At 53.5% G+C, this 26,539-nt stretch overlaps 1 protein-coding gene across 2 annotated transcripts in view; it reads left to right on the forward strand.

Annotated features, from left to right (window-relative positions):
- Window positions 1–26,539, forward strand: part of DNAAF8 (dynein axonemal assembly factor 8) — a 1,081,381-nt gene that overhangs the window by 551,038 nt on the left and 503,804 nt on the right. For both annotated transcript variants that reach the window (XM_078663036.1, XM_078663037.1), the window contains 3 exons: window positions 25–179; window positions 8,794–8,926; window positions 9,384–9,515. In XM_078663036.1, the coding sequence (XP_078519162.1) occupies window positions 25–179; window positions 8,794–8,926; window positions 9,384–9,515 (420 nt within the window). The remainder of the gene's footprint in view (window positions 1–24; window positions 180–8,793; window positions 8,927–9,383; window positions 9,516–26,539) is intronic.

Consider the following 26,539-nt stretch of genomic DNA (forward strand, 5'->3'; position numbering starts at 1 on the left):
ATTCATGCTTCAATGTGTTTCCAGGAGACATCTTTCTGGCAGTGTCGCCTGCCGTACCACCCTCAGCCTATGGTGATGTTATTTCCACTTGCACTCGACGAGGATTCACCTTGCAGGGCGTCCGGAGGATACGGATGTCTGCTAAACGAGCCAGCATGCTCAGTATGTCTGCCGCACAGGTAGGAACAAAAACCAAACAAGCACTAGCAATGCCAGTGGGTCTGGCCTTGACAGGTGGGCGCAGTATTTTTTTTATACTTTATTGCAAGCAAATGCCACAACAATAAAAAAGGAAAACTATTGGAAATATGCTGTCACATAAACGTGGCCACCTTATCATTGAAATCAAAATTTAAAACATTTACTGATGCTGCTGTTTAACTAGTGAGGTTTTTTTAAACAACAAACCATCCAGCAATAATTAATTGTTACTGCTCCCTAAGATCAGTGTAAGTTCTCCCTCAGTTGAGGAGAGCTACTGCAGCTCACTTGGCACAGTGGAAAATGCAGAGAGGGAGAGCAATGCTTTCGACATTGAATGATCACAAATGTCGTCTTGTGTTATGCTCTCCTCCTTATACTCTGTAGCCCTATCTGATGTGAAGTGGTATAAAGGCTAACTACAGTATCATGTTTGGTTTTGTTAGGGTCCTGTAATGCTATAGGGTACCAGTTTTTAACCTTTTGACTTTTGTGGACCCTCACTAAAAACAGTATCTCCAGAGGGTTAGCTCATCTTCTTTGCTAAACCCTATTGGATATGTTGTTCTACCTGAGGAATAGAGATAGTGTTGGAGATGTACAGAACCTGCAATATCTTGTAAAGAGGCCTATTGTCTATAGCATTCCCTTTCAGATGGTTGGGGATATGAACACGTTTTTTTAACAGTTCTACGTGCTAGCCCTGATATTATGGCGTGATCTGCTAGACTTTCTAAGTTACTTTTCTGCATTCTCTGGGATAATGAATGTTATGAAACCTTACTTCAAGAATTGTTTTCTATTAAGGCTTGGCATTGTCAGAGCTGAATAATCTGACATAGAGTTCTGCTGTATAACGCCTTGACATGTAACCTCGATTTGTCTTAAGGAATATCTCTGCTGCGTGCAAGTTGTGTATCTACGATCTCTGTAATCTGATAAATAGCTTTACTGTTTAAGGCACGGTTAGGTGAAATCTGTGCTCACTCAGAGATGACTTTGTTGACTGATGTCTAGGCATGTCAAATGTGTATGATCAAAGATACAGCTTTGCTGGGCTAAGCACATGTTGGTACGATATGTGTAACTTGGCTTTTAGGGCCTCATTATGATGTCAGGCAGAATGCTGTTCGTCAGCTCGTTGGAGGCTTTCCATCAGATTGCGTATTACGATACTGGCGTTCAGAGGGATAACCCATGAGAGAATACTGCTGCGCTTCTGACGGGCTCACCTCTGCCCGTTGGGGCGGAGCGCTTATCGTAATCCCCAGAATGGAAGCGGTGCTTGCTCAGGCACCGCTGTGGGGATTACGATGCATGTTTCCAACAGCCTTTCTATGGAAACATGCAACATGGCCCTCCGCTATGGGGCCTGGGGGGACACCTGTGGTGCCCCCTTAAACATCCCTGCATTGTGTGGCAGGCACCACATGGTGCCTGGCACAAGGTGCATGGATGTTTAAAAACATCAGCTTGGCTAATGCAACTTGTGATGCGGCCCTTTTTTGTCCTCCGCGGAAGTTGCAATGGGAAAATGGGGGTTTCCGCCTGCCCATAGGGCGGTCGCATCTTAATTCGTTGGGTGGAACTGCCAAGTAATAGTCAGGCAGATTCCATCCCGCTACGGTGTCGGTCCGAGGCTCCATAGTTCTCTTGTCAGCGAGAGTTCTTAAAAGTTTTCTATCCTTGCACGCATCGTTAATCTCTTCCTGCCCTAAATCACTAATGAAAGAAGGGGACCCCAGCGTAAGCGTTTTCTACGAGTTGAACTTCAAAACTATACACAAAAATACAGAAATATGAGGGGCGTGGCTTAGCCAGCGAGCATGGCGGTCGTGTAGAGCGCGAGCTCCAACCAGCCTTGAGATAATCCTGAGTGTATATCCTGCCCTGGTCATCGTAAGCAGGTCCACACGATCCGGATTGGTGCCCGATCCTGTGGCCGTCTCCCTACAGCGAGCAGAGGTGCAGAGACTGGTTCCAGCGGCCCGGGCTTCGGCCACGATCGGGGCGATCCGGTGCGGCCTACAAACCCAGGGCCTCGATTTTGGCGTGGCCTGACCAGTAGGAGCGGCTGTGCTGGGAGCGGAGGCGGCGCGGACCCGTCACATCCTCGGAGGCCGGGAGCCCCCACGAACAGAGTATCCTGCGGAACGGCGGCGAGAGGGGTGGAGACGTAACGAGTCCTGCGGAGGCCCTGGTTGGGGGTCACCGGAGACGCCCGGAGGAGCGGAGCCACCAAGTGGACGTGGGGCAGCGGCGCTGAGTCGCCCAGGGCCGTCCTGGCCAGATAAGAGACGCTACCGCTACCCCAGGTTGGTGCAACGGGGAGTAGGGATACTGCGGCTGGGGGCTGGTACTCGGGGGTTACATCGGGCCCCGGCGAGACACAATTGGTGGCACTGAGCCTGGCTTGAGATCGCGACCTGCGTCACAGAGTGGTGCGCGCTGGTCTGTGCCACTGAGGTCCACTTGACACCCGAGGAGACACTCGTGGGGTGGCCCCCCCCAGCCTTTGCTTGAACCCGGCGGTTGGATGCCAGTGGACGGCGGTGCAAGATCGGTCAGCTGACGGTGTGTGCCGGTCGCAGGGCAATATCGGCGGCGGCATCAGTCGGACGGAGGCTGAGGGCAGCCCCACCCCGAACGACACCATGACACAGGGTGCAGGTGGTAGTCAGGGCAAACAGGGCCCTATTGACAAATTTACTGAAGCTGCCGGCCCGAAAGGGGCGCAGGCTCCGGTGCCAGACAATGCTGCGCTCCTGGCTGCGATCATGCAGTCCAGAGATGTCTTGGACGCTAAGATAGGGGCTGTTGGCTCGGATGTCATGCTTCTTCGGCAGGACTTGAGAAACGCCGTGGAACGCATAACGGGCGCAGAAACGCGCATATCCGCAGTAGAGGACGACATGACTACCCTGAAAAAGAAGGTCGCTGCCCTGGAGAGAACTCAGAAGGGTCTGGTTTCGAGAGCTGAGGATGCGGAGGGGCGTGCCAGGCGTAGCAACCTTCGCTTCCTGGGATTTCCGGAGGATTGCGAGAGGGGCAATGCGGAGCGCTTCCTGGCACAATGGCTGGAGGGATGGATGCCAGCCGACCGTCTGTCTCGCTGCTTTGTGGTGGAAAGGGCCCATCGGGCGCTGACGCAGAAACCGCCGGTGGGGGTGCGCCATCGTCCCATGATCGCCAAGTTATTAAATTATGCTGACAGAGACGCTATTCTGAAACAGGCGAGACTGAAGGGCCAACTTATGTATGAGAATTCCAACATCCTCATTTTCCCAGACTACACGAAGTTGGTGCAGCAGCAGAGACAGTCGTTCACTGCGGCCAAGGCTCGCCTTCGGGGCCTAAAGCTACCCTATGCTCCGCTCTACCCGGCACGGTTGCGGGTCGTTTTTCAGTCCCGCTCCTTTTTTTTTTTACACCCCGGAGGATGTCTTCCGTTGGACGGATGAGACTGTGAAGGTTCGTGTCAACGCAGCAAAGGGTGGATAGTCGGATTCTTCAGCCGGGGGCCCTTCTAGTAGGGGTCCTGGGGACCAGCGAAAGCGCCATGGCAGATCGCGCTCGAGCCGTAGCTCGCAATCAAGATCTAAGACACGTCAGGACGGGGACTCACAGGAGGCCCAAGAGGATGTACCCTGAATGCAGGGAGAACTGAAATTTGCTTTGATGTATGCTTGATAACGTGACCAGGGCGCTGTGGATTTGGCTGGAGGCCACGTTTGCTCAGGGTTGGGGAGAGAGCGACAGCCTAGTTCCACATGGGCTACGTTATGGGGATCCATTGGAGGGGTTGTTCCCTGACTCCCAGTTGGGGCCGAGACCACACCCCGACCACGACAGGTGCTTCCGTGTTGGGGAGATGCGGGGTGGGGGGTGGGGGGGAGTTGCTGGGGTTGGGGAATGTTCTAGTTCAAGGGGAGGGTTTGCGCGCAATGTGCTGCTTCCGATCTGTGGCGAGAACTGCCGCTGCTGCCTACGGTAGGATGTGTACAACCTATATACCTTTGCACAAATGTCATCGGATAGTGGGGGATCACGGCTAGGTCCTAGCGGGACATGTCTCATGAGTTGGAATGTGCGGGGAATGCTGGACAATGTAAAGAGGGGGGCCGTATTTGCCTGGGCTAAGAGAAGGGGGACTGATATCCTGCTATTGCAAGAAACCCACCTGATGGGCACCAAAGCGCTCTGCCTCCAGCGAAATGGCTTCACTCAGGCATACCATTCTGGCTTCACAAGGGGGTCGCGAGGAGGGGCCATCCTTATACATCGTAGAGTTCCATTTACACATAGACGCACATGGTCAGACGCACAGGGCAGGTATGTGTTCGTGCAGGGCGAGATAGGGGGTGAGGTTGTGATCATTGGTAGTGTGTATGCACCGCCCCCCTTACAGTGGGCCCTGGTGGAGAAGCTGATGTCTCTCTGGGTGGACATGCCCCCCGCTCTATCTGTTGTGGGTGGGGACTGGAACGACGTCATGGAGGTCCCGTGGGAGAGATGGCGAAGCACTGCTAGCGCTAGCGAGGTTGTGGAGAGGGAAGGGCAAGCGACCCGGTTGAGAGCGATGGCCACGGGGCTGGATTGGGTTGACTCCTGGAGGTATAAACATGGGGCGCGCAGGGAATACACGTACTTCTCCTCAGCGCGAGACTCGTTCTCGCGACTAGACTACATCTTTGTCCCGAGAGTGATGGCCGTCAGGGTTCTGTCCGCTGAGATTCTGCCACAGGCACTGTCCGACCATTCTCCGGAATACGTCGTAGTTGACACTGGTCGCATTCGGCAGCCGTTCAGATGGCGCATGTCGCCTTGGCAATTGATGCAGGCCCCATATCGCGCTCACATGAATTGCGAACTGGCGCACTACCTGTCTGCGAACGCGGGCTCAGTGGAATCCCCGGCGACGCTGTGGGAGGCAATGAAGCCCACGCTGCGGGGGATTGACATCTCATGGTGCGCGGTAGCGCGTAGGGAAAAGCGTAGGGACCTAGTGCGGCGAGAGGCGGAATTGGAGGATTTGGAGCGTAGAGGGCGGGGGGAGGACGGCAGACAGGCGAGGCGTCAGCTAGTGTTGGCGCAACAGCACTACACGTCGGTTCTGTTAGATGAAGCCCGACAGGCCTGGCTCGCTACACGTAGCCGCATCTATCAGTGGGGCGACAAATCATGCAAGATGCTCCATCGCTTATGTCAGGGCATCATGCATGCCCAGCCATTGCCCCGGATAGCTACCCCGGATGGGGAGCCGCTTTTGGTGCCCGATGTGATAGCTGGTAGCTTTGCCTCGTATTATGAGACCCTATACGCGCCCCGGGAGTGCTTGGAGGCGGAGATGGTGCAGCGGTTCGTAGACGACCTCCCTCCGAGGGCCGTCACGGAGGAGGTTCGGGACGTATTGGACCGACCATTGTCGGATGACGAGTTGGCCACGGCACTGGGCGAATTGAACCCCGGGAAAGGCGCTGGGTCCGAATGGGTTCCCGAGTGAATTCTTTAGACAATATGCGACACAGCTGACTCCCCACTTCCGGCCGGTCATTGAGGAGGCGTGTGAGTGTGGCAGGCTGCCCCCGGACTGGAGACATGCGGAGGTGCTTGTTTTTCTGAAGCCGGGGCGGCCTCCGGAGAAACATGAGTCCTACCGTCCAATCTCGTTGCTTAACACCGAGGCCAAGATACTCGCTAACAGACTCAAGCCCCACATCACAGATTTGGTCCACCCGGACCAAGCAGGCTTTATGCCGCAGCGTGCCACTCGTGTTAATATCAGGCGGGCTCAGGTTGCGATTTCGGCCTGGCGGGGATTGGGAGAGCGGGCTGCTCTGCTGTTAGCTGACATGGACAGGGCGTTTGACTCCCTGAGCTGGACGTATTTATTTGCCCTTTTGGGGCGTCTGAATCTTGGCCCCCGATTCCTGGCCTATGTACGGCTCTTATACACGGACCTCACGGCGGCGGTGCGAGTGGGCGGAGGGACGTCTCGCGCTTTTAGCATCCAGCGGGGGACGAGGCAGGGCTGCCCCCTATCCCCGTACTTATTTGCGCTGGCGATGGAGCCCCTTGCGGCGTGGGTGCAGATCGACGCCCAGCTGAGGGGATTTCAGTGGTAGACTGACGTGGCGGATAGGATAGCCCTATACGCAGATGATGTGTTGTTTTTGCTCACTGATCTGGAGCGCTCGGGGCCTCGCATTCTGCGAATCCTACAAATTTTTGGCGAAACTTCGGGCCTCTATATAAACCCCGGGAAATCTACCCTCTGGACTCTGGGGGGCCCGCAGCCGGTTGGAGAGTGGGCCGAGGGGATCCAGGTGGCTGCGAACGGAGTGAAATACTTGGGGGTGTTTCTCATGGAGGATGCGTCCGTGGCCCGGGAGCGCATTATTACACCGGTGTGGGAGCGCATACGGGAGGACATCAAGGCATGGGCCAGAATGCCGCTTTCTATACATGGTAGATCTGCCATATTTAAGATGGTGGCGCTCCCACGCCTGCTTTATCAATTGCAAAACCATCCGCTGTTGGTCCCACAGAGTTGGTTTCGGCGCCTTAACATGGCGCTGAGTGGCTTTCTGTGGGAGTGGGGCGCTGTGCGAGTTGCCCTGCGGACTTGCTTTCGCTCCACGTACACGGGCGGACTGGCCACATCAGACGTCATGTCCTACTACCAGGCGTCCCACCTCCTGGTTCTAAACGAATGGTGGTATGCGGGCAGGAGCGATCCCGCATATGCAGTGGAGCGAGCCCTGATGGGCGCAGCCTCCTTACATACGCTTCTTTACTCGGCATCCCTCCGGAAGTCCCTGCCGCCCACCACAAAGGTGGTCTTTCATATATGGCGACAAGCCCTGCGTAGGATGGGATGGTGGAATGTCCTAACGTTAGAGACCCCATTGTGGCAGAATGGTAGGTTGCCTCAGCTCGCTGCCCTGGTGGGCTTCCGAGGTTGGGATGCGATAGGTATCTCGAAACTAGGCGATGTTATGTCGGGGTGTGTTCTCAAGTCCTTTGATACTCTACGGGAGGAATTCGAGATGCCACGTACCCAGTTCTACAAATACCTCCAGTTTCGGCATGCACTTACGCCATACCTTCAGGGGTGGAGGACCTACCGGAATTCAGTCCCCTCGAGGCCAAGATCTTTATGGGAGAGCTACCTGACAAGAAGATATCTCGCATCTATCAAACCGTAGTGCGGCATTGCTCCACGGACCTTGCACAGCTTAGGATAGCGTGGGAGCGGGATATTGGGGAACTAGATGAGGAGGACTGGGTGGAGGCACTGGAGGGACCCAGGGGAGCGGCTATTTCCACGCGCCTGTGACTAATACAATTCAGGTACCTTCATCGTGTGTATTACACTAGGCAGCGCTTGTGGAGGGCGGGCTTGATAGCATCCCCGGAGTGCATTAGGTGTGGATCGGAGGAGGGTACGCTGCTGCACACAGTATGGGACTGCAGGGTCATAAGGAAGTTCTGGGATGGGGTTTTCAAATGTTTGAATGAGGCCCTGGCCTGGGTGCTTCAGAAGGATCCCAAGCTGGCGCTTCTACATGTACTGGCTGGAGTGGGGGGCAATCGGTATAGGCGTCATCTATTATTGTTGGGGCTCACCCTGGCCAAAAAGGACATTGCAAGATCATGGAAGGCGCCCCGAGCCCCATCACTTGTAGCTTGGAAGAATGGGATGGACTTTAGTATGGGCCTGGAACAGCCAGTATATGTGGCATGGGGTTGCCCTCGAAAGCACTACAAGATATGGAAGAGGTGGGCGGACTTTCGGGGTCTGGACTTGGAACCACCGCCTGAGGATGATGTATTTCAGCCCCCTCGATAGCCCGACAGCCTGAGATGTATATAGACACTATGGCAAGTTGGCAAGTGTAATATGTTTCCAGCACAGCACAGGCGGAGCAGGCAGCGGTGCGCGCGGGGGTGGGGGGGTTGTGGGTGGGCGGGGGGCAGGTGTTGCGCTTCCCCATTTCTTTACTGTTTTATACAATTGTTTGCTTATCTATGAAAATGATTGCATGTAATATGTGATTGGTAACTTGCTTCTAGTGATTGTCTCTGGTCCTCAGGGCATTACTCGATATATGTTTTTACCATGCAACCAATAAAATCTGTTTTAAAAAAAATAAATACAGAAATATACATTTAATTAATGAACAAGACAAAAATAGAGATTCTGATGGAAAGTTTGAAGCTTTTCAAAAAGTGTTTTTAGTTCTAAAAAAACAAGCAATATGCTAGATTCTAGCATATCACTTTGTCGTTTCTACTCCTAATGCAAGCTCTCTTTTTTTAGGCGCATACCAGTGCTTCCCACAAATCACAGGCAGGGCAATTTTAAAGAACTTCACATTTTCAGAGCATTTTAAAATGTTCAATTTGATATGTTTTAATGTATATACTCTGTTTATATGCTATTATTATTTCAGTTGTGATCTCTCGCAGTAGGCGTCTCGGTTAAGAACCACTGCTGTAGCAATATAGGACAAAGTACAGACCATCTATCAAACAGAAAACGGGTTGTCCTGCAAAAAGCCTTCTGACCATTCTCTTCCTCTTTTCTAGATTGCTGTGTTCTGCAGAGCCAAGCCCCCGTGTCCACAGGATGAAGACCCATATGTAGAACCATATCTTTTCACTCTGCTTTTGCTCTTACGGAAGGAAAACGTTGGCCATCATGTGTTGGCGCTGATAAAAGGTACCTGGCATTGAGTGTAAATTAAGATTCCTGCTGTGCAAGGTAAGCTGATGTCAAGACACCACTGACCTCCATTGGTGAAGCATCTACACTATGGCCCCCTGACGCCTTCTTTGTTAACTCTGCTGTACATAGCATTAGGCTTGTTGTCATTATTTTTCTCATCTTTCATCCCACTGCTGTTCATCTGGCTGTGCAAGTCTCCTCACCTTCCTGTGAAAGCAGATTAGCCTTACTGTACTATGTCTATTTTGTTTCTTACTATTAACTACCAGAGTCATATGGTGTGGGTAGCATGTGAGCCTCAGCATGCTTCCAAGGCCTTCCTCCTGACACCTAGTGGATGCTGTCCAAGTTTATAGTTTATGCCACCCACCTTGTCTCTTCTTTCTATATTTCTGTCTGCTAGAAATCATTGCATGAGTCTCACCCTTTCTCTTTATTAATCTTTTCCCAGGGTTAATGAATGAGATGGCAGAGCAGGGCCTGTTGGCAGAGATACGGAGAGATCTCCCTGCGGGCACAGAGCTGCAGCCATCAATGTGTTTCCATGTGGCACACTATACCGACAGCCTGCTGCAAGGACTTGGTAAGCTGCAGAGCTTTCATCTTTCTATGAGTTTATGTAAGGGAATCGACAGTCTGAGGGCCTCTGTTGGAAGGATACATCAAGGGTCAGTATTGCTTTTAGAACAGAAATGGCTTTCTCTGCTGTCTGAATTAGATTACAGTAGCTGTATATTTCTGCAAGGCCGGACTGGCATGCCGGGCATCAGGCTTTTCCCCGGTGGTCTGGAGGTCAGGGGGGCGATTTTCACCTAAGAAGGGCAATTGTTAATTACTGTGGCTGCTCTCACTAAAGGCTTGGCCGGGACACAGTAATTCCAGCAACACAGTGCAATGACAATGCAAGCCTTAGCCAGCCGAACGGAGATGCCTGAGACTGACTATGCAGAGAGAGGGCTGGTCTACAAAATTTGCCAGGGCTCGTTTGGGCTCTCAGTCTGGCCCTGTATTTCTGTCTACAGTTTGGAGCTCAGGCCCTGATATGTTTCTGCTTCCTCAGATTTAGCACTATTAGTTTCCAAGATCTGTGAAACTTGGAATAGCTCTCTACAGTATAAGACTTAGGGATGGCATAAAATCTGTGTTAATGTGCAAAGGCATGAACCTATAAAATTTGTTGAGTCAGAGGAAGGGGTTTTGAGACATTTCATGGACTTAAACCAATTTTACTTTAGAACCCTTAGATAGTGTTGTGGCCCAACTACTTTTATGTTGATCAATATTAATTTGGCTATGAATTCTTGTTTCCTAATCAATCAATCAATCAATCATAGCATTTGTATAGCGCACTACTCACCCGGAAGGGTCTCAAGGCGCTTGGGGGAAGGGGTCAGCTACTGCTCCAACAGCCAGGTCTTGAGTTGTCTCCTGAAGGTGAGATGGTCCTGGGTCAGCCGAAGGTGGATGGGGAGGGAGTTCCATGTCTTGGCCGCCAGGTAGGAGAAGGATCTTCCTCCGGTGGTGGCTCTTCGGATGCGTGGTACGGCGGCGAGGGCGAGGCTAGTGGATCGTAGCTGGCGGGTGGGCGTGTAGAAGGTCAGGCGGTCGTTGAGGTACTTGGGGCCCAGGTCGTGGAGAGACTTGTGTGCGTGGGTGAGGAGCCTGAACGTGATCCTCTTGTTGACGGGGAGCCAGTGCAGGTCCCTCAGGTGGCCGGAGATGTGGCTGCGTCGGGGGATGTCCAGGATGAGTCGGGCGGAGGCGTTCTGGATGCGTTGGAGTCTTTTCTGTAGCTTGGCTGTGGTGCCGGCATAGAGGGTGTTTCCGTAGTCCAGTCGGCTGGTGACGAGTGCCTGGGTGACCGTCTTCCTGGTTTCGGTCGGGATCCATCGGAAGATCTTGCGGAGCATGCGTAGGGTGTGAAAGCATGATGAGGAGACGGCGTTGACTTGTCTGGTCATCGAGAGGGAGGAGTCCAGGATGAAGCCCAGGTCGCGTGCGTGGTCTGTTGGCTTAGGAGTGGTGCCCAGGGCGGGGGGCCACCAGGATTCATCCCAGGCGGAGGGTGATGATCCCAGGATGAGGACTTCCGTCTTGTCTGAGTTCAGTTTCAGGCGGCTGTTCTTCATCCACTCGGCGACGTCTTGCATCCCTTCGTGTAGGCTGGTTCTGGCGGTGTCGGGGTCTCTGGTGAGGGAGAGGATCAGCTGGGTGTCGTCGGCGTAGATGATGATGTTGAGGTTGTGTTGGCGTGCGATGGCTGCAAGAGGTCTCATGTAGACGTTGAAGAGGGTGGGGCTGAGTGATGATCCTTGCGGAACGCCGCAGATGACTTCGGTGGCCTCAGATCGAAACGGGAGGGAGGCGGACTCTCTGTGTTCTTCCGGCGAGGAACGAGATGATCCACTCCAGTGCCTTCTCTTGGATGCCGATGTTGCTGAGGCGTTGAACTAGGGTGCGGTGGCAGACAGTGTCGAACGCTGCAGAGAGGTCCAGGAGGATGAGTAGCGCTGTTTCCCCGTTGTCGAGCAGGGCTCGGATGTCGTCGGTGGCTGCGATGAGGGCGGTCTCGGTGCTGTGGTTGGCTCTGAAACCGGACTGCGAGGGGTCGAGGGATCCGTTCGTCTCGAGGAAGGCGGCAAGCTGTCTGTTGACGATCTTCTCGATGACTTTAGCAGGAAAAGGGAGGAGCGAGATGGGGCGGAAGTTCTTGAGGTCGGTGGGGTCCGCTGTTGGTTTCTTCAGTAGGGCGCTGAGCTTGGCGTGCTTCCAGCTCTCCGGGAAGGTGGCGGTGTTGTAGGAGGTGTTGATGATGTTCCGGAGTTGGGGTGCGATGGTGGAGTCGGCCTTGTTGAAGACGTGGTGGGGGCAGGGGTCGGTTGGTGATCCGGAGTGGATGGTGTTCATCGTGCGGGCTGTGTCTTCAGTGGTCACCGTGGTCCAGGTGCGGAGGGTGGCGGTGGGGGGTGTTGGTTCGACGGTTGGGTGCGTGGATGGCGCGCCGAAGCTGTTGTGGATGTCGGCGATCTTGCGGTGGAAGAACGAGGCGAGGGAGTCGCAGAGATCTTGTGAAGGAGTGATGTCGTTGTTGCTGGTGCTGGGGTTGGAGAACTCCTTGACGATGCTGAAGAGTTCCTTGCTGTCGTGGGCGTTGTTGTTCAGTCGTTCCTTCAGTGATTTCTTTTTGGTGGTGCGGATAAGCTGGTGGTGCTTGCGGGTGGCGTGTTTGAGGGCGGTCATGTTGTCTGTGGTCTGGTCCCGGAGCCAGGCTTTCTCGAGGGTGCGGCAGTTCTTCTTGGAGTCCTTGAGGCCTTCTTGCTTCTGGGTCTGCTGGGAGGGTTCTTCAGTGGTGCGAGGTCGTCGGCGCAGGCGGTCAGCCACTGCGTGAAGTTGCGGGCTGCTTCGTTGGGGTCCGTTGTGCTGGCAGGTGGGTTCTGGCTGAGGGAGGTGGTGAGCTGGTCGGCGGTGATCTTGCTCCAGCTTCTGTGAGGGACCTGTTGCGGGTGGTGGTGGGCCGTGGTTCTTCTGAAGCTGATGTGGACGCAGCTGTGGTCAGTCCAGTGGAGTCCGGTGGAGTGGCTGAAGGTGATGTGCTTGCTGGATGAGAAGACGGGATCAAGCGTGTGGCCGGCGTAGTGGGTGGGGGTGTTGACCAGTTGCTTGAGTCCGAGGTTGGCGAGGTTGTCCAGCAGGGCGGCGGTGTTGCGGTCCTTGTTGTTCTCCAGGTAGAAGTTGAGGTCCCCTAGGAGGATGTAGTCGGCGGAGGGGAGGGCGTGCGGGCTGATGAAGTCCGTGATGTCTTCGCTGAATTGTGTGCGTGGTCCCGGGGGTCTGTAGACGAGGGTGCCTCTGAGGGTCGTCTTTGGGCCGGTGTGTATCTGGAAGTGGAGGTGCTCGGCGGCGGCGAAGGTGTCATTTGAGTCTGTCGTGATGCGGATGGTGTTCTTGTGGATGATGGCGATGCCTCCTCCGGTCTGGTTGACGTGGTCCCTCCTGATGATCTTGTACCAGTCCGGGATGGCGATGTCGGGGGCTGAGGAGGCGTTCATCCAGGTTTCCGTGAGGAAGGCGATGTCTGGTGATGTTGTGTCGAGGAGGTTCCAGAGTTCCACGGCGTGTCTGTGGACGGAGCGGGTGTTGAGTAGGATGCACTTCAGGTGGTTGCTGCTTGTGCTCGGCTTGGCAGGTGCGGTGCAGGTCCGGGTGCAGGAGAACTTGCAGGATTGGCAGGTGAAGGGTCCGTGGGTGCGTTTCGGGGTGGCCCGGCAGCAAGTGGGGTTCCGGCCGGCATTGAGTGCGTTGAGGGCGGCGTTGTCGTAGGTCCGTCGGGTCGTCTTGCATCGGCGGGGGCCAAGGGTCCTGGCACTGGGCGCGGTCCAGGCGCAGACGGGCTTGCCTTCGGCGCGCCTTCGGCCCACAATCGGCGCACCCGCTGCGCGTGACCGCTGCGCGTCCGCGCGGTCGCCATTTAAGGCTAAGTGGGAGGGAGGAGCAGCTGGGAGGCGGGAGCGGGGAGGACACGGAAAGGGGGCGTGGCCGCGAGGACGGCGGCGGGAAGCGGAGAGCGGGGCAGGCGGCAGAACGGGAATAAGCACACACTACAACAATTTTAAACAGAAAAGAAGCACAAAATACTACAAGTTTAACTGAAAATTAAAGCGAAACAGCTGGGGGACAGTACAGTGAGGCGGCAGCTAGGGAGGCAGGCAGAACGGCAGAACGAGGCTGCGAGCAGCAGCTGGCACACGAGGGGGCACACACACAGCTGGGGGCCGTGCGGCGCGGGGTGTCCTGAGAACAGCTCACCATGCAACATAATGACAGTATTTTACCGATCCAACATTGGTCCTGAACTACAGATTATGTAGACCCCATTCTACAGGCTGTTTGTAGCATTAGTCTGTATCTTTTTTTATATACATTGAGGGATTTTATTTATTTCGAACAAGATCCTGAAGGATATCAGATCGCTTTACAAAAATGATGGAAGGAAGGACATAAGAGCAATGAGGACATCGAGTAAAAATACAAAAAAAACAAGCAAGGAATAATCACATAATTACAAGGCAGATGAAACAGGATGAGTAATACAATAAACAGGTATATAGCAGGCTACGCAGGAAGGCACACTATGCGGTAAGGAAGAACAGCATCAAATGTTTGTACAGTGAATGTAGGATCACTGGCTTCGAGCAGGAGAAACCTAGCCCAATTATGGTAAAAATGTATTCATTAGGACTCTTTTGGCTTCCAGTTTGAAAGCAACCGTTGAGGAGATTCTGCAAATTTCTGGTGGAAGAGACAGTTCCATATGTTTGGGTCAGCGCCGGAGAAGGCTCGGTGACAAGTTCTCTTTTTTGCTAAGTATGAGTGGTTTCAGGAGGAAAGTGTTAGCGCTTCTTGAGGCTCTACCACCACATGATAATTCAAGCTTTTGCGCTAGGTATCTCGGAGTATTGCGATGCAGAGCTTTGCCGCAGCGTTCAGTGATGCCCTCAGTGGAGCCAGAGTGTATTTGGGAAGGCCACAGAGAGTAGCGCTGCCTTAGTCAAGCCTCTGCAAGACTAGCGCTTGGACCACCTGCTTGAAGTCGGATTGTGGAAGGAATGGTTGGATGTTTCTAAGTGTCCTCATTAATTGCTGATGTGATTTTTCATATTCAAGTGATTGTCCAGGGTAATTGCGAGGGATTTGGCAGAGTCTATGATGAGAGGGTGCAGTTGAAAGCAGTGTGGTGATTTAACCAAAGGTCTAGTTTGGGCATGTGATTTGGAGGCGAGATAAGAAGGAATTCAGTTTTGGAGGTATTGAGCAGGAGATGGTTCGCCGTTAACCAATTTTGCGTAGACATAAGGGTAGAGTTAAGTGAGATGTCATCCGGAGATGAGATTTTCAGATAAAGTTGCGTATCATCCGCATACATATGGAAAAGAATGTTCATGGAATTTAGAGAATAAGCTAATGGTTCCAAGAAAAGGTTGAAGAGCATAGGAGACAGGGCTGTTCCTTGGGGGACACCCATGAGAACTGGAGAGGCCTGTCTTGACTCTTTGTGATCTGTGGTAGAGGAAGGACGAGAACCATTGTAACACCCGACCAGAGAAACCCATCCTATTTTTCAGAATGGATAGGAGGTATTTGTCTTATGTGGGATGTAACACCATCTGTCTAACCTGAGGAATTCCATTACTACTTTAAGGAAGACCATCAAAGAACTGTTATTTCTATCGCTACACAGGTGGCAAAATTTGCGAACACCTAAGCATATTTACTCTTAAATGTCAGTGCAAGTGAGATCCCTGCAACCAGCAGGATAGGTATGCAGTCCAAGTCAATGATGGGTAGTACCGGTGTATTCCGAGAAACAACTCAGCTGTCATTGTTCTAGACGGGTGTAATCTTTGTGCTCTGATGTAAATGTAAATGTACAGGAATTTATATAGCGTAAATCACCGAGCGGTTTCTAAGTGCTTGCTTAGGGAACCCGTCCTGGTATTCCCCTGTGAGATAACCCCGGCAGGGTATTCGCAAGGTGAAAGCCAGGCATCCCGCCGCGAGGGGCCGTTGTGGAGATTAAGCAAGCTATTGCCCAGAGTCGCAGAGTGTGAACCCGTGAATCGAGTAGGCACCGGAGCGAGAATTGTCGAGTCCATGGACTTTTTAGGACTCAAGACCCGCCGAGCCGGGAATTGAACCCTGGTCCCGGGCTGACCTCTGCTTCCAGGTCTGCCTCCTCTAACCAGTGAGACACACTTCTCCACATAGATAGATGATGTGCTGTCTCAGACGTATGAAACTGCGTGCCTCTGGGGAAATAAGGACTGAAACCTTTACAGCCCGAGGGGACAAAAGCAGTTACCAGGGGACGTTCCTAAATTCTAGGGGCACGCAGTTTCATATTCATAACGTGCACGACGAAGTGCACACCCAGGAGCATGCACCAAACATGAACACGGCTAACAAACTGGTGTGCAAGGGTATATTTAATTAATACTGTCTCAGACATAGCCATGTACACTCTCTGTAACAGTAGAGGTACCTAGACTCTAGGCTTTTAAGGTTTTTCAAAGTTTCGGGATGTTCCTGCCATTCAAGGTCTGGGCTTTCCTATCAGTGTAAGCTTAGAAATATTTCTGATCTAAGACTTGGAGCCGACTTGCTTTTGAAACCTAAGGCATATGATATGTAATACCAGACTTTATCGTAGGTAAGCAGAAACTGACTGTGTGCACATTGGTAAAAACAGTACCCCCTGAGGTTCAGCTCTGTTCGTGTGCTAAAACCAATTGGATATGTAGTACCTAAGGGATAGAAATTGTGTTTGAGATATGTCAAATCAGAGTAGTATTTTTATAGGTCTATTTTCTATGCCGAAGATTTGCTTTATTCGGTTAAAATTTAAAACCATCAAAGCACAGGACAATATTTCATGATGTAAACAATCACATTACAAACAACGAATAATATTAATAACATATTACAAATAAAACAAATACTGTCAATAAGGCGTAAACCAAATAAATTACATAGCACCATCAATAAGGAACACTTGGTGTACAAATATGCAAGTTAAAAAGTTGTCACCTTTTGAGTACTCCATTTAAAATCCAATAATTCATCAGTTAAATCGTCACACCACAAATTGTCTATTTAAAAATCACAACAGATAAAAAAGGTAGAGGACGGTTACAATTGTAGCTGTACTTTGTTTCTTCGCCAAATGGCCCCTGTAATGTAACTAGCTACCCCAAAGCACACCACTGAGGACCCAAGCATTTGCAAGTAGGCCATCGGTGGTCTAACTTGCTCAAAGTTACAGCCCCTTAACAATGGCAAAATAAATTTCTTACGTAATGAAACATAAAAGTCGCAGAAAAAAAACATATGTAAGGTATTCTGCTCGGAAAAGTTATCACAGGGACAAGGCCCCAAAGCCCCTTCTTTAGAAAAACCTTTCGGGAATGATAATAACCATGGGAGCATGTTATACTTGAACCTCAATAAAACAAACAGATGGGGGGGCGTGGCCAAGGCGGCAATGCGGTGAGACGTGCTCCGGAGGAGCTCCCGCTGCACGCCGCTGTTATAGGCGATTAATGCTGAGCCAGGGCACTTACCTGCCACCCGGGAAGTGTCGAGGACCTGCTGACTTCGGCGCTACAGGGGACGAGGTGCCTGGGACCCCGGGAGGCTCCAGGGGACGTTTAGCGGCGACAGCACGGCCGTCCAGTCAGAGTGGCCGCCATCTTGAGCCCTGTGCCCTGGGGCTTTGATTACGGCGCAGGCGGCGAGTAGGTGGCCCTCCAGGCACCGAAGTGCTCTTCAGGCGAGAGACTACCCATAGCGACGACTCGACTGCGGGGTGAGAGGAGTCCTGGCCCCTCCTGCACGGCAGTGACTAGCTGGCTGGGGCTGCCTGGAGGTCCTTAGCGGAGCTCGCCATTTTCTCCCGCCTGCGGCTTGCGCTGCCCTCTGGCTGCCGGTGAGATCCGATGAGGCCGCATCTCTTGGCGGGTGCTGTGCCCGGGATTCCAGTGACGGTGGGGCTCTGGTGCTGAGGGGGGCCCCTGCCGGAGCCCCCGCGAGGACCTGCTGATTTCTGCCCCAAAGTGACGGTGTTTGGCGGCGGGGGACGGCTGAGACCGCAGACATCCTGGCCGGCGGTGTCCTCCGGGCGGCGTGGGGCGGAGCGGCTGTCTTTCCCCCCCTCTCGCAGCGGGTAAAGGAGGCATCGGAGCAGTGCTGGTGGGGCCGTCTTGGGAGCAGCACCTGAGGAGAGACTCCCCCACGTGGAGCGGCTGGCAGACGAGGGAGACGGAGGCACTGCAGTCCACCATTTTGACCACCCGGGGCCTGGAAGTATGGCCTGGTGACGGCAGCTTAGCCGTTTGAGGGACCCTGTGATATCTGCGCGCCTGAACCCCTGCTGCCCACTGGGGGTTGTGCCAGGCGGCGCGGAGAGTCGCCGGTTGCAGGGATGGTAAACGACCCCGCTGCCCCATTGTCAGGGACACGAGCCTGAGAGGAGTCGGCTGGCGGGGTGTGAGGCGCAGACCGGTAAGCGGAGTGAAAGCGAGAGCGTGGCCCGCCCGCCCCCCGTCCTTGTGCTTGTGAAGCTGCGGGGTCAGCTGGATGGATGGGAATGCGTTACCCTGGTGAGGAGTGGAAGCTGTGACCCGCCATTTTGAGTCTCGGAGGTGCGGGCCTGGGCGCCAGAGGGCTCCTGTAAAGCGGACGGCACTCTTCCTCCGACTGGTGAGAGGGTCTGTAGTGCGGAGTGGAGCGCGGCCTGCAGTGGAACCAGCGAGGGAACCGCTCGGGGGTTTGAGGAGCGGGGTCCCTGCGAGTGGTGGCCCGAGCTGGACGACTCCCCCCGTGGCGGGCGACCATCGACCTACGGGCTCTTGCGCGGCCTGTGGCGAGTGCGGCTCCCTGGGGGCCCCACTCAGTGGTGGAGAGGCCTGAGCCGGCGGACACCTGCTGCTGCAGAGACTGGACCTCCAAGGCGCCACCAGCCATGGGTGTGGGCAGGTACTGTGACGGCCGTTCCAGGTAAGAAGAGTGGCCCCTGGGTGCTGAGGGGTGGTGGACAGTGCAAATCGCCCTCTTCCATTGACTGTGTGGGACTACCTGGGGCAATTTGGCGGCTGGAACAAGGGCCTCAGGGTTAAGTGGACATTTGATCGTAGACTGTGCCTAACCTCATTTTTGCGACACCCTGACCCTCTTGGCGGGCGGCTGGGCAGTAGGGTGCTGGAGGAGGTTTCTGGAGAGGTCCCTTAGGGCATAACTGTGAGTTCTTTGTAAACAGACACGGGAGGGTGCCGACCTCGACCTGGACGCACTTGTGAGGGGTACGGCTGGTGCTCTTTCCTTCTATGGGTGGTCACTGGCCGGACCTCCCACTCTGGCCTCACTCCCTCCGGGCTCTGGCAGTGACGCTAGTGTCCCTGTGTTGTAGGCTGGGGCACTGCGGGTGGAGGGGAGGAATTGTTGGACTGGTGTGTGGTGGGAGGCGCGGGAGCTGAACCGGACCCTAGCTTCGACCTCTGCACGGCCCTCTATACCCTAATTTGGCATCTACGACGCAGCAAGGAGTGCCTGTGGCCCTTGGCTTCAGGCGGTTGTCATTAGCAATGACGCGCTCCAACAAAGGGAGCAATGCTGACTCGTCAGCAGCCCCCAAGGACAACACTGTCGTAGCGATGTGGGGAAAGACTGGGGTGACAGCTGGCGGGGAAGGGTCATCGCGAGCTGCTGAGGAGTCCCCGCCGGCCACTCAGGCATTCATGTCCACCTTCATGTCCGAATTGAAAATGGAGATTGGATCGCTGCGGACTGAAGTGCACACGTGTGTGAAGGAGCTGCGGAAGGAGGTCACGGAGCTTGGAGACCGTGTAGACGGGTTGGAGCGAATGATGGATGCGCGCTCAGAGGATCAGGAACACCTATGGCAGCGCCTGGCGACCCTCGAGGAGCAGAACATTGAGCTCCAAGTGAAGCAGTAGGACTTGGAGAACAGGTGTCGCCGCAACAACCTCCGTATCCGGGGAATTCCTCTTGGGGAAGAGGGGGAAGACGCCATGGGATACGTGACGCAGCTCCTCCATGAGATCTGGGGGGACGAAAAGGCTTCTCCACCGGCACTGGATCGGGCGCACCGAGTGTCTGCTCCGGCGGGCAGTTCGGGACTCTTTCCAGACATACTAACGCGGGTCCATTTCTTCACCGAGAAAGAGACAATCTGGAAAGCCGCGCGGGATAAGCCGGCCCTCCGATACAGAGGCCACAAAATCCAGATTTTCCAGGACCTGGCGCCCAACACCCTGAAGAGGAGACGAGCGTTCCGGCCGGTGACTGAGAAACTGCGCAGTATGGGCATTGCGTATCAATGGGGTCATACGGACCTACACAGAAGCGACGCAACTCATCCGACTGCAGACGACTCCGCCAGCGAGCCCGACACCGTCTCATAAGCGGGAGAGGAAGGCCGCAGCGCCCTTGTGGACTACTGTGCGCCGACAGCACCGCCCGCCGTCCAACGTTGAGCAATCGCCCTCACAGGCCAAGCAGGATATCATTGCTCATATTCGATCCCTTGAGGGGGACAAAGAGGACCATGGTGAGCGCTCCCCGACACCTTGACTTGCGGCATGTTAGCGCTCCACTTTTCCTAGTACTGGGGGGCCCTATGCCTGGGCTTCGTGTCGTCTCACATTACACCCTGGCTCCTGATGTGCAGGGCGGGGTGCACGTGGGAGCTCCTTGAATACAGAATTTCTAAGACTGTCACGACCCCCCCTCTTTGACTGTCCCTCAGGGAGTTACATCCAAGAGAGCGTCCAAACCTGTGGGTGTAGGATGCTCTGTACCGGGGACAGTACAGTGAGGCCCTGTTGGCCGCAGTTGTTGTTTATTGCTGAGTGGCCTCTCTGGCTGCTCTTTGCTTTTTCTCCTTTTCTTTACTTTTCCTGTTTCCTACTATTCTACGCTCTCTCTTCTCTCTCTTTCCTGGAGGGTGCGGGGTGGAGACGTCGGTTGATGGGCTGGGGTGGGGTGATGCGGTTGCGTGGCTGTAGTGCGCGTGAGATACGCGGGATGTGTGCTGTGCGATTGTGGCCGGGTGGCGATCAGAATCAGATATGGCAGTAAATGCTCCTAGTCCTTTGAAGGTCCTGACGCTTAACGTGAAGGGCCTTAACTCACCTAATAAGCGTAAGCAGGTTTGGCAATATCTCCTACGGCAACACCCTGACATCATATTTCTCCAAGAAACACACCTCATGCAGGCTGATGCTGTGCGCATGGCTCACCCTAAATATCCGCTTCAGTTTTGGGCTGCAGTTGACACCAAGACAGCGGGAGTGTCAATCTTGTGCAGGGCTGGCATCAGGCAGGGGGGCGGCAGACCCTACCGAGGTGGCGATGGAAGATTTCTTCGCGTGGAGGTAGAAGTTGGGCGCCGCCACATCGCGCTGTGCAATGTATATGCCCCTAATCAGGCGCAGGACCGTTACCTTCGAGACCTCCTAGGGGGGCAGATACCGCAGACCGGTTCATCACTCATTGTGTCAAGTCCTGCGGCATCAGTAGTGCGAGGCTATCGGCGAACACGGACCGCCGGCATGGAAAACTACATTTCCCGGCATGCCGTGCATACGTCACGCATCAACGTGAGGTGCGCGCGCAGACCGGGAAATAGAGGGCTGCTGCAAGCGGCGGTGAAACGCCGATAATTCGTTCCTGTGACGGCGTTTTGGAACTCGAGCAGTTTGCGGTAGGATCTCTGACTTGTTTCAAAACACACAAAAGAGCAGGTAAGGTCCACATGTGATGTGTATCTGCAATGGCGACTCAGCGGCACTGCTGGTACGCGTGTGAGACACAGGGTCTGTCAAAACAGATAACTAAGGGTCACAAAAAGGGCTCAAATAATTCCCATCAGACCACCCATGTGGTGGATTTAACGTCATCTGGGAACAATTGATCAGCCTCTCCCAAATCCGACCAAATAGTGTCAATAAGGGAAAAAGGTTGTCAAAAAAGTCGTCCTATTGTGACACCGTAAAGTATAATGAATGGACAGACAGAGTGCAGTGCTCAAAAGAAAATCATTTGCATTAAAATTGACTACCAGAACACCGGAAAAATTGTAACATAGAGGGCCCGGTGTCAATGTTTAAAAACACGCCGAGTAGTGAATACTACTCAGAGGCGCTGTGCAGTGTGGTCGACATGTTTCAGCTGTAAGAGCCATTGGCTCAGCTTTCTTCAGGACCTTTAACAAAATAATAGCTACTGCAACTACTTTTGTGCTGATACAGAATTACAGAATTACATATACACCAGGAACTACTATACTCGAATATCCACTGGAGGGAAAGAGATGTCACGAGAGCACCGACGGACAGAGCGGGGCCTCATTCTCCCGAGCGGTTGCCGGGTGAGGTGAGGTCGTCACCCACACAAAGCTGGGAAGATGACATCTCTTTCCCTCCAGTGGATATTCGAGTATACCAGTTCCTGGTGTATATGTAATTCTGTAATTCTGTATCAGCACAAAAGTTTTGTTATTTATAGACATCAATTGTAGTTGCAGTAGCTATTATTTTGTTAAAGGTCCTGAAGAAAGCTGAGCCAATGGCTCTTACAGCTGAAACATGTCGACCACACTGCACAGCGCCTCTGAGTAGTATTCACTACTCGGCGTGTTTTTAAACATTGACACCGGGCCCTCTATGTTACAATTTTTCCGGTGTTCTGGTAGTCAATTTTAATGCAAATGATTTTCTTTTGAGCACTGCACTCTGTCTGTCCATTCATTATACTTTACGGTGTCACAATAGGACGACTTTTTTGACAACCTTTTTCCCTTATTGACACTATTTGGTCGGATTTGGGAGAGGCTGATCAATTGTTCCCAGATGACGTTAAATCCACCACATGGGTGGTCTGATGGGAATTATTTGAGCCCTTTTTGTGACCCTTAGTTATCTGTTTTGACAGACCCTGTGTCTCACACGCGTACCAGCAGTGCCGCTGAGTCGCCATTGCAGATACACATCACATGTGGACCTTACCTGCTCTTTTGTGTGTTTTGTATCTAGGCATAGGGGAGCGAGCAGGAAGGTCAGTAAATATTCCCCCTCCGACCCCCCACACACCTGTTTTGTTCAAGTTCTCTGACTTGTTTCCCAAGTCCTGCTAGACCGTGAGTACTGTTCTTTAGTGGGTGCGAGGCGTTGGTTCCACCGATCCCAACAGCGCACCCAGTCTTGGTGTTTTCTCTCGGCGGAGAGAAACACGGGTATCTCTGTTAGTCAGAGGAGATACCGAAAGGTTTTGTTTGAGCAACTTCGGCCACAGGGATAGAGACCCATGTGAAGGGGTGGCCACACCCTGCTAAAACTACATTGGCCCAAGGTTGTAAATACCGTATGTTTTGTGCAAAGATGAGAAGAGTGGTGCGATAGGACTCACACTTGTGGAAGTAACACTGAGCCTCGCAATCCAACTGAATAGAGCCTGGGCACTCAGAACTATTGTGTGTTCGAGCATACAGGGGGGAAGTCACTCCATTGTGTGAAGTAAGCATCATGTGCTAACACGAAGGATCTTTCTCTCCTGCATCATCTTTGTGGATTCCTAGTACATGCAGGGTTCATTATTATTTACTTATCTCGTTTATTCAGGAGACATGAGGGGTATGGAAGTATTGGAACTGGGAAGTACCCCTACAAAGGGATTTGATGCATAGTACATGGTATGTGTATTACAACCACACAAACAACAGCATAGAATTGCCTTTACCTATCAGAGTGCATTGAATGTGTATTGTTTTGTTTTCACAGTTGGGTATTGTTCCTCATACCTCCTCAAGCAACTGTCTCCCTTGGATTTGGTCCTCTGTATTTTCCTTTACAGGTATAGCCTCCATACCTTTGGGTATTTCTTGTAGGGGGGAAGAAGGAAGGTGACATTTCTAGGTCAAGGGAGGTAGGGCACTCTAAATCCCTGTTCTTTGTCGTTACAGATCTCCCTCCCCGCTGTCCCCTTCCTTTCCCGCGCCCCGCTGGACTATCTCGGTTGTCTGTATCTTTGTATTTGGACTCTGGGGTAGTTCATAAGGGACGGGTATTGGACTCTCAGCACAGCCCCGAAGAAGACGGAAAGCAGAGCCTGATACATTGTGGGCTGAGACTTCAATTTAGTATGGAATTCTAAGATTGACCGGAGTAAGAACTCCTCCAGTGGCACAGGGGCTTTGTCGGCGACTCTGCGCAAGTAGTTGACGGACTTTGGGCTGTTCGACGCCTGGCGGTACTTTACCCTGGATAAGCGAGGGTACTCATACTACTCGCATGTCTATAGATCCTACTCTCGCATAAGCTATTTGTTTGTTACTAGGGATCTCCTCTGCGACACGGTGGAGGTCGATATGTCTGACATCTCCCTCTCTGATCACGCCCACGTTGAGTTACTGCTGTAGGACCCGGCGGCGTGCCCTGCCCGGGAACGGAGGTGGTGCCTCCCGCCGAGTATTCTGCGGGACGCGGCGGACGTGGAAGACATTAGGGGAGCCATTGTCTCCTACTTTGAGAATAATGACCTCCCTGAAACACCCTTCCCGGTGGTCTGGGACGCCTTCAAGGCTACCATATGGGGCCATATCACTTCCCTCTTGATTGCAAGGGCGCGGGAAGCACGTGCACTGAAAGATAAACTTGTGGGAGACTTGAAGGTGGCGGAAACGCAGGATCAGGGCCACTCTACTCGGCACACGAGACGGCACCTAGCTAATCTTAGAGGACCGCTCAGGCTGATGCGCACAAATAGGGCAGAGAAATCCCTCCTGGCACTGAAACAGAGGTATTTTGAGGGGGGGGACAAGGTGGGGAAGCTGCTGGCGCGGAGGCTGAGGGCCCGATGGGACCAGGGTGGTGGCGGCAAGGGATAAGTGTCGAGCTTTTCGGGACTATTATACGGCGTTGTACACGGAAGAGAAGCCACCTTCGGAGCTGGTGGAGGAAGTACTGGGGAGCTACGGGGTGCGACACTGGATCCACAGCATGCAACGGAACTGGAGGAGCAGATCATGCCAGAGGAGATAGCTGCGGCGATCCGCGAGCTCCCCTTGGGGAAAACGCCAGGGCCTGACGGGCTTCCAATATCCCTCAATCGCATGTATCAAGCACAGCTAGGCCCCCACCTTTTACGCCTGTTTAACCCCTTTACCGAGGAGATGGGTCCGTCCCTTCATATGGGGCTGGCAGAAATTGCCTTGATCCCGAAATCTGGGAAAGACCCCTCACTGTGCGCGTCGTACCGACCGATTGCACTTCTGAACTCGGACTTTAAGATTTACACCAAATTATTAGCGAAGCAAATGGGTCCTCACATGCCGAGCTTGATCGATCCTGATCAGGTGGGCTTCATCCACGGGCGTCAGGGAGCGGACAACGTCCGCAGGGTTGCCCACCTGGTAGGGAATGCCCACCACTGGAGGATTCCAGCCTGTCTTCTCTCGCTAGACGTGGAGAAGGCGTATGACCGGGTGGACTGGTCCTTCCTCAGGGCGGTACTGTGCAGGGTGGGGTTCGGCCCGAAGATGATTGCCAGGATCATGGCCCCGTATATTGCGCCGCGGGCCAGGATAAGGGTCAACGGGCAGCTCTCGGAGCTGATCAACATTGAAAGGGGCACCAGGCAAGGCTGTCCGCTCTCGCCCCTATAATTCGCCCTCGCAGTTGAGCCCCTGGCGGATATGACACGGAGGGACCCCAATATCCACGGTGTTCCTCTAGGCGGCCAAGACAATAAGGTAGCCCTCTTTGCAGACGACCTTATCCTTGCACTCACGCAGCCCCGAGAGTCCCTGCCGGCAGTGCATACTGCACTGTGCCTTTTTGAGAGGGCTTCTGGACTGAAACTTAACCACAGCAAGTCCTGGGTACTCAGCCTCACTATCCCGCAATCGGACATCCTCTCGTGGAGCAACTAGCCCCTTATAAATGGTCGACCCAGCACATCCGGTATCTGGGCCTGACGTTGACCCCCTCGTTGGACGGCTGGACGCAAGCCAACTGGAAAGATTATCGGCGATCGATCCTTGAGGACCTGAGGCGGTGGAGACCGCTTGTACCATCCTGGCTGGGCAGAATCAACGCTGTCAAGATGTCCATCCTGCCCAAAATCCTGTATCTATTTCAATGTCTCCCTACTCCTATACCGCTACATAGCATCAGAGGTCTTCAGCGAGATCTAACAAACTTCATTTGGGGGGGGTAGAGGCCTCGCTTCTCTCAAGCTCTCCTGATGGCGCCTAGGGACTGGGGAGGTTTGGCCTGCCCCAATCTGGTGGAATATTATTGGGCTGCACACCTTCGGTACGTAGTGGAGTGGGGTGTAACGGAGAGCGAAAAAGGGTGGCTTCATATGGATAGGGCCGTGACCGGGCGCATCATATGGGACCTGGCATGGAAGCCTAGGGCAGGACGATCTCCGAGCGTGTACCTAGCGGTGCCCACAAAAACGGTGCTGGAGATTTGGGACAGAATAGCGGTCCGTAAGGGCCTTACAACCTTCCCCTCGCCTCATACCCCTATTGAAGGCAATCAAAGTTTTCCACCGGCACATCGGACGGGGCTTTCCGTAAGTGGCCTCAAGGCAACTGTAGGGTGCTCACGGATCTGTTTGATGGAGGCTCCCTCAAGACTTTTGCGGACTACAGGGAGGAATTCCGAGTGCCGCTTGCGGCCGGACTGCAATACGCTCGACTGAAGCACTCGGTGCTAGCAGACGATACCTATCATGCGGCCACACGCGCCTTTACTCCGTTTGAGCAATTGGCTCGCTCCTTTACAGAGACGAAGGGACTGATCTCCAAAATCTACCGGATTTTACAGCACCCGCACACTCTGCCTTCCCTGCCATACCAGCAACGCTGGCACTCCCTCTCGGGCGTGGACATCACCCCGGCACAGTGGTCCAGACTATGGCGTGACATACCCCGGATTTACCGTAGTATATCGCAACAGGAGAATGCTTACAAAATGATGACTCAGTGGTACTACACACCGCAGCGGTTACATAGAATGTTCCCGAACT

The sequence above is a fragment of the Lissotriton helveticus genome, chromosome 10, assembly GCF_964261635.1.
Source record: "Lissotriton helveticus chromosome 10, aLisHel1.1, whole genome shotgun sequence".
NCBI classification, from domain to species: Eukaryota; Metazoa; Chordata; class Amphibia; order Caudata; family Salamandridae; genus Lissotriton; species Lissotriton helveticus.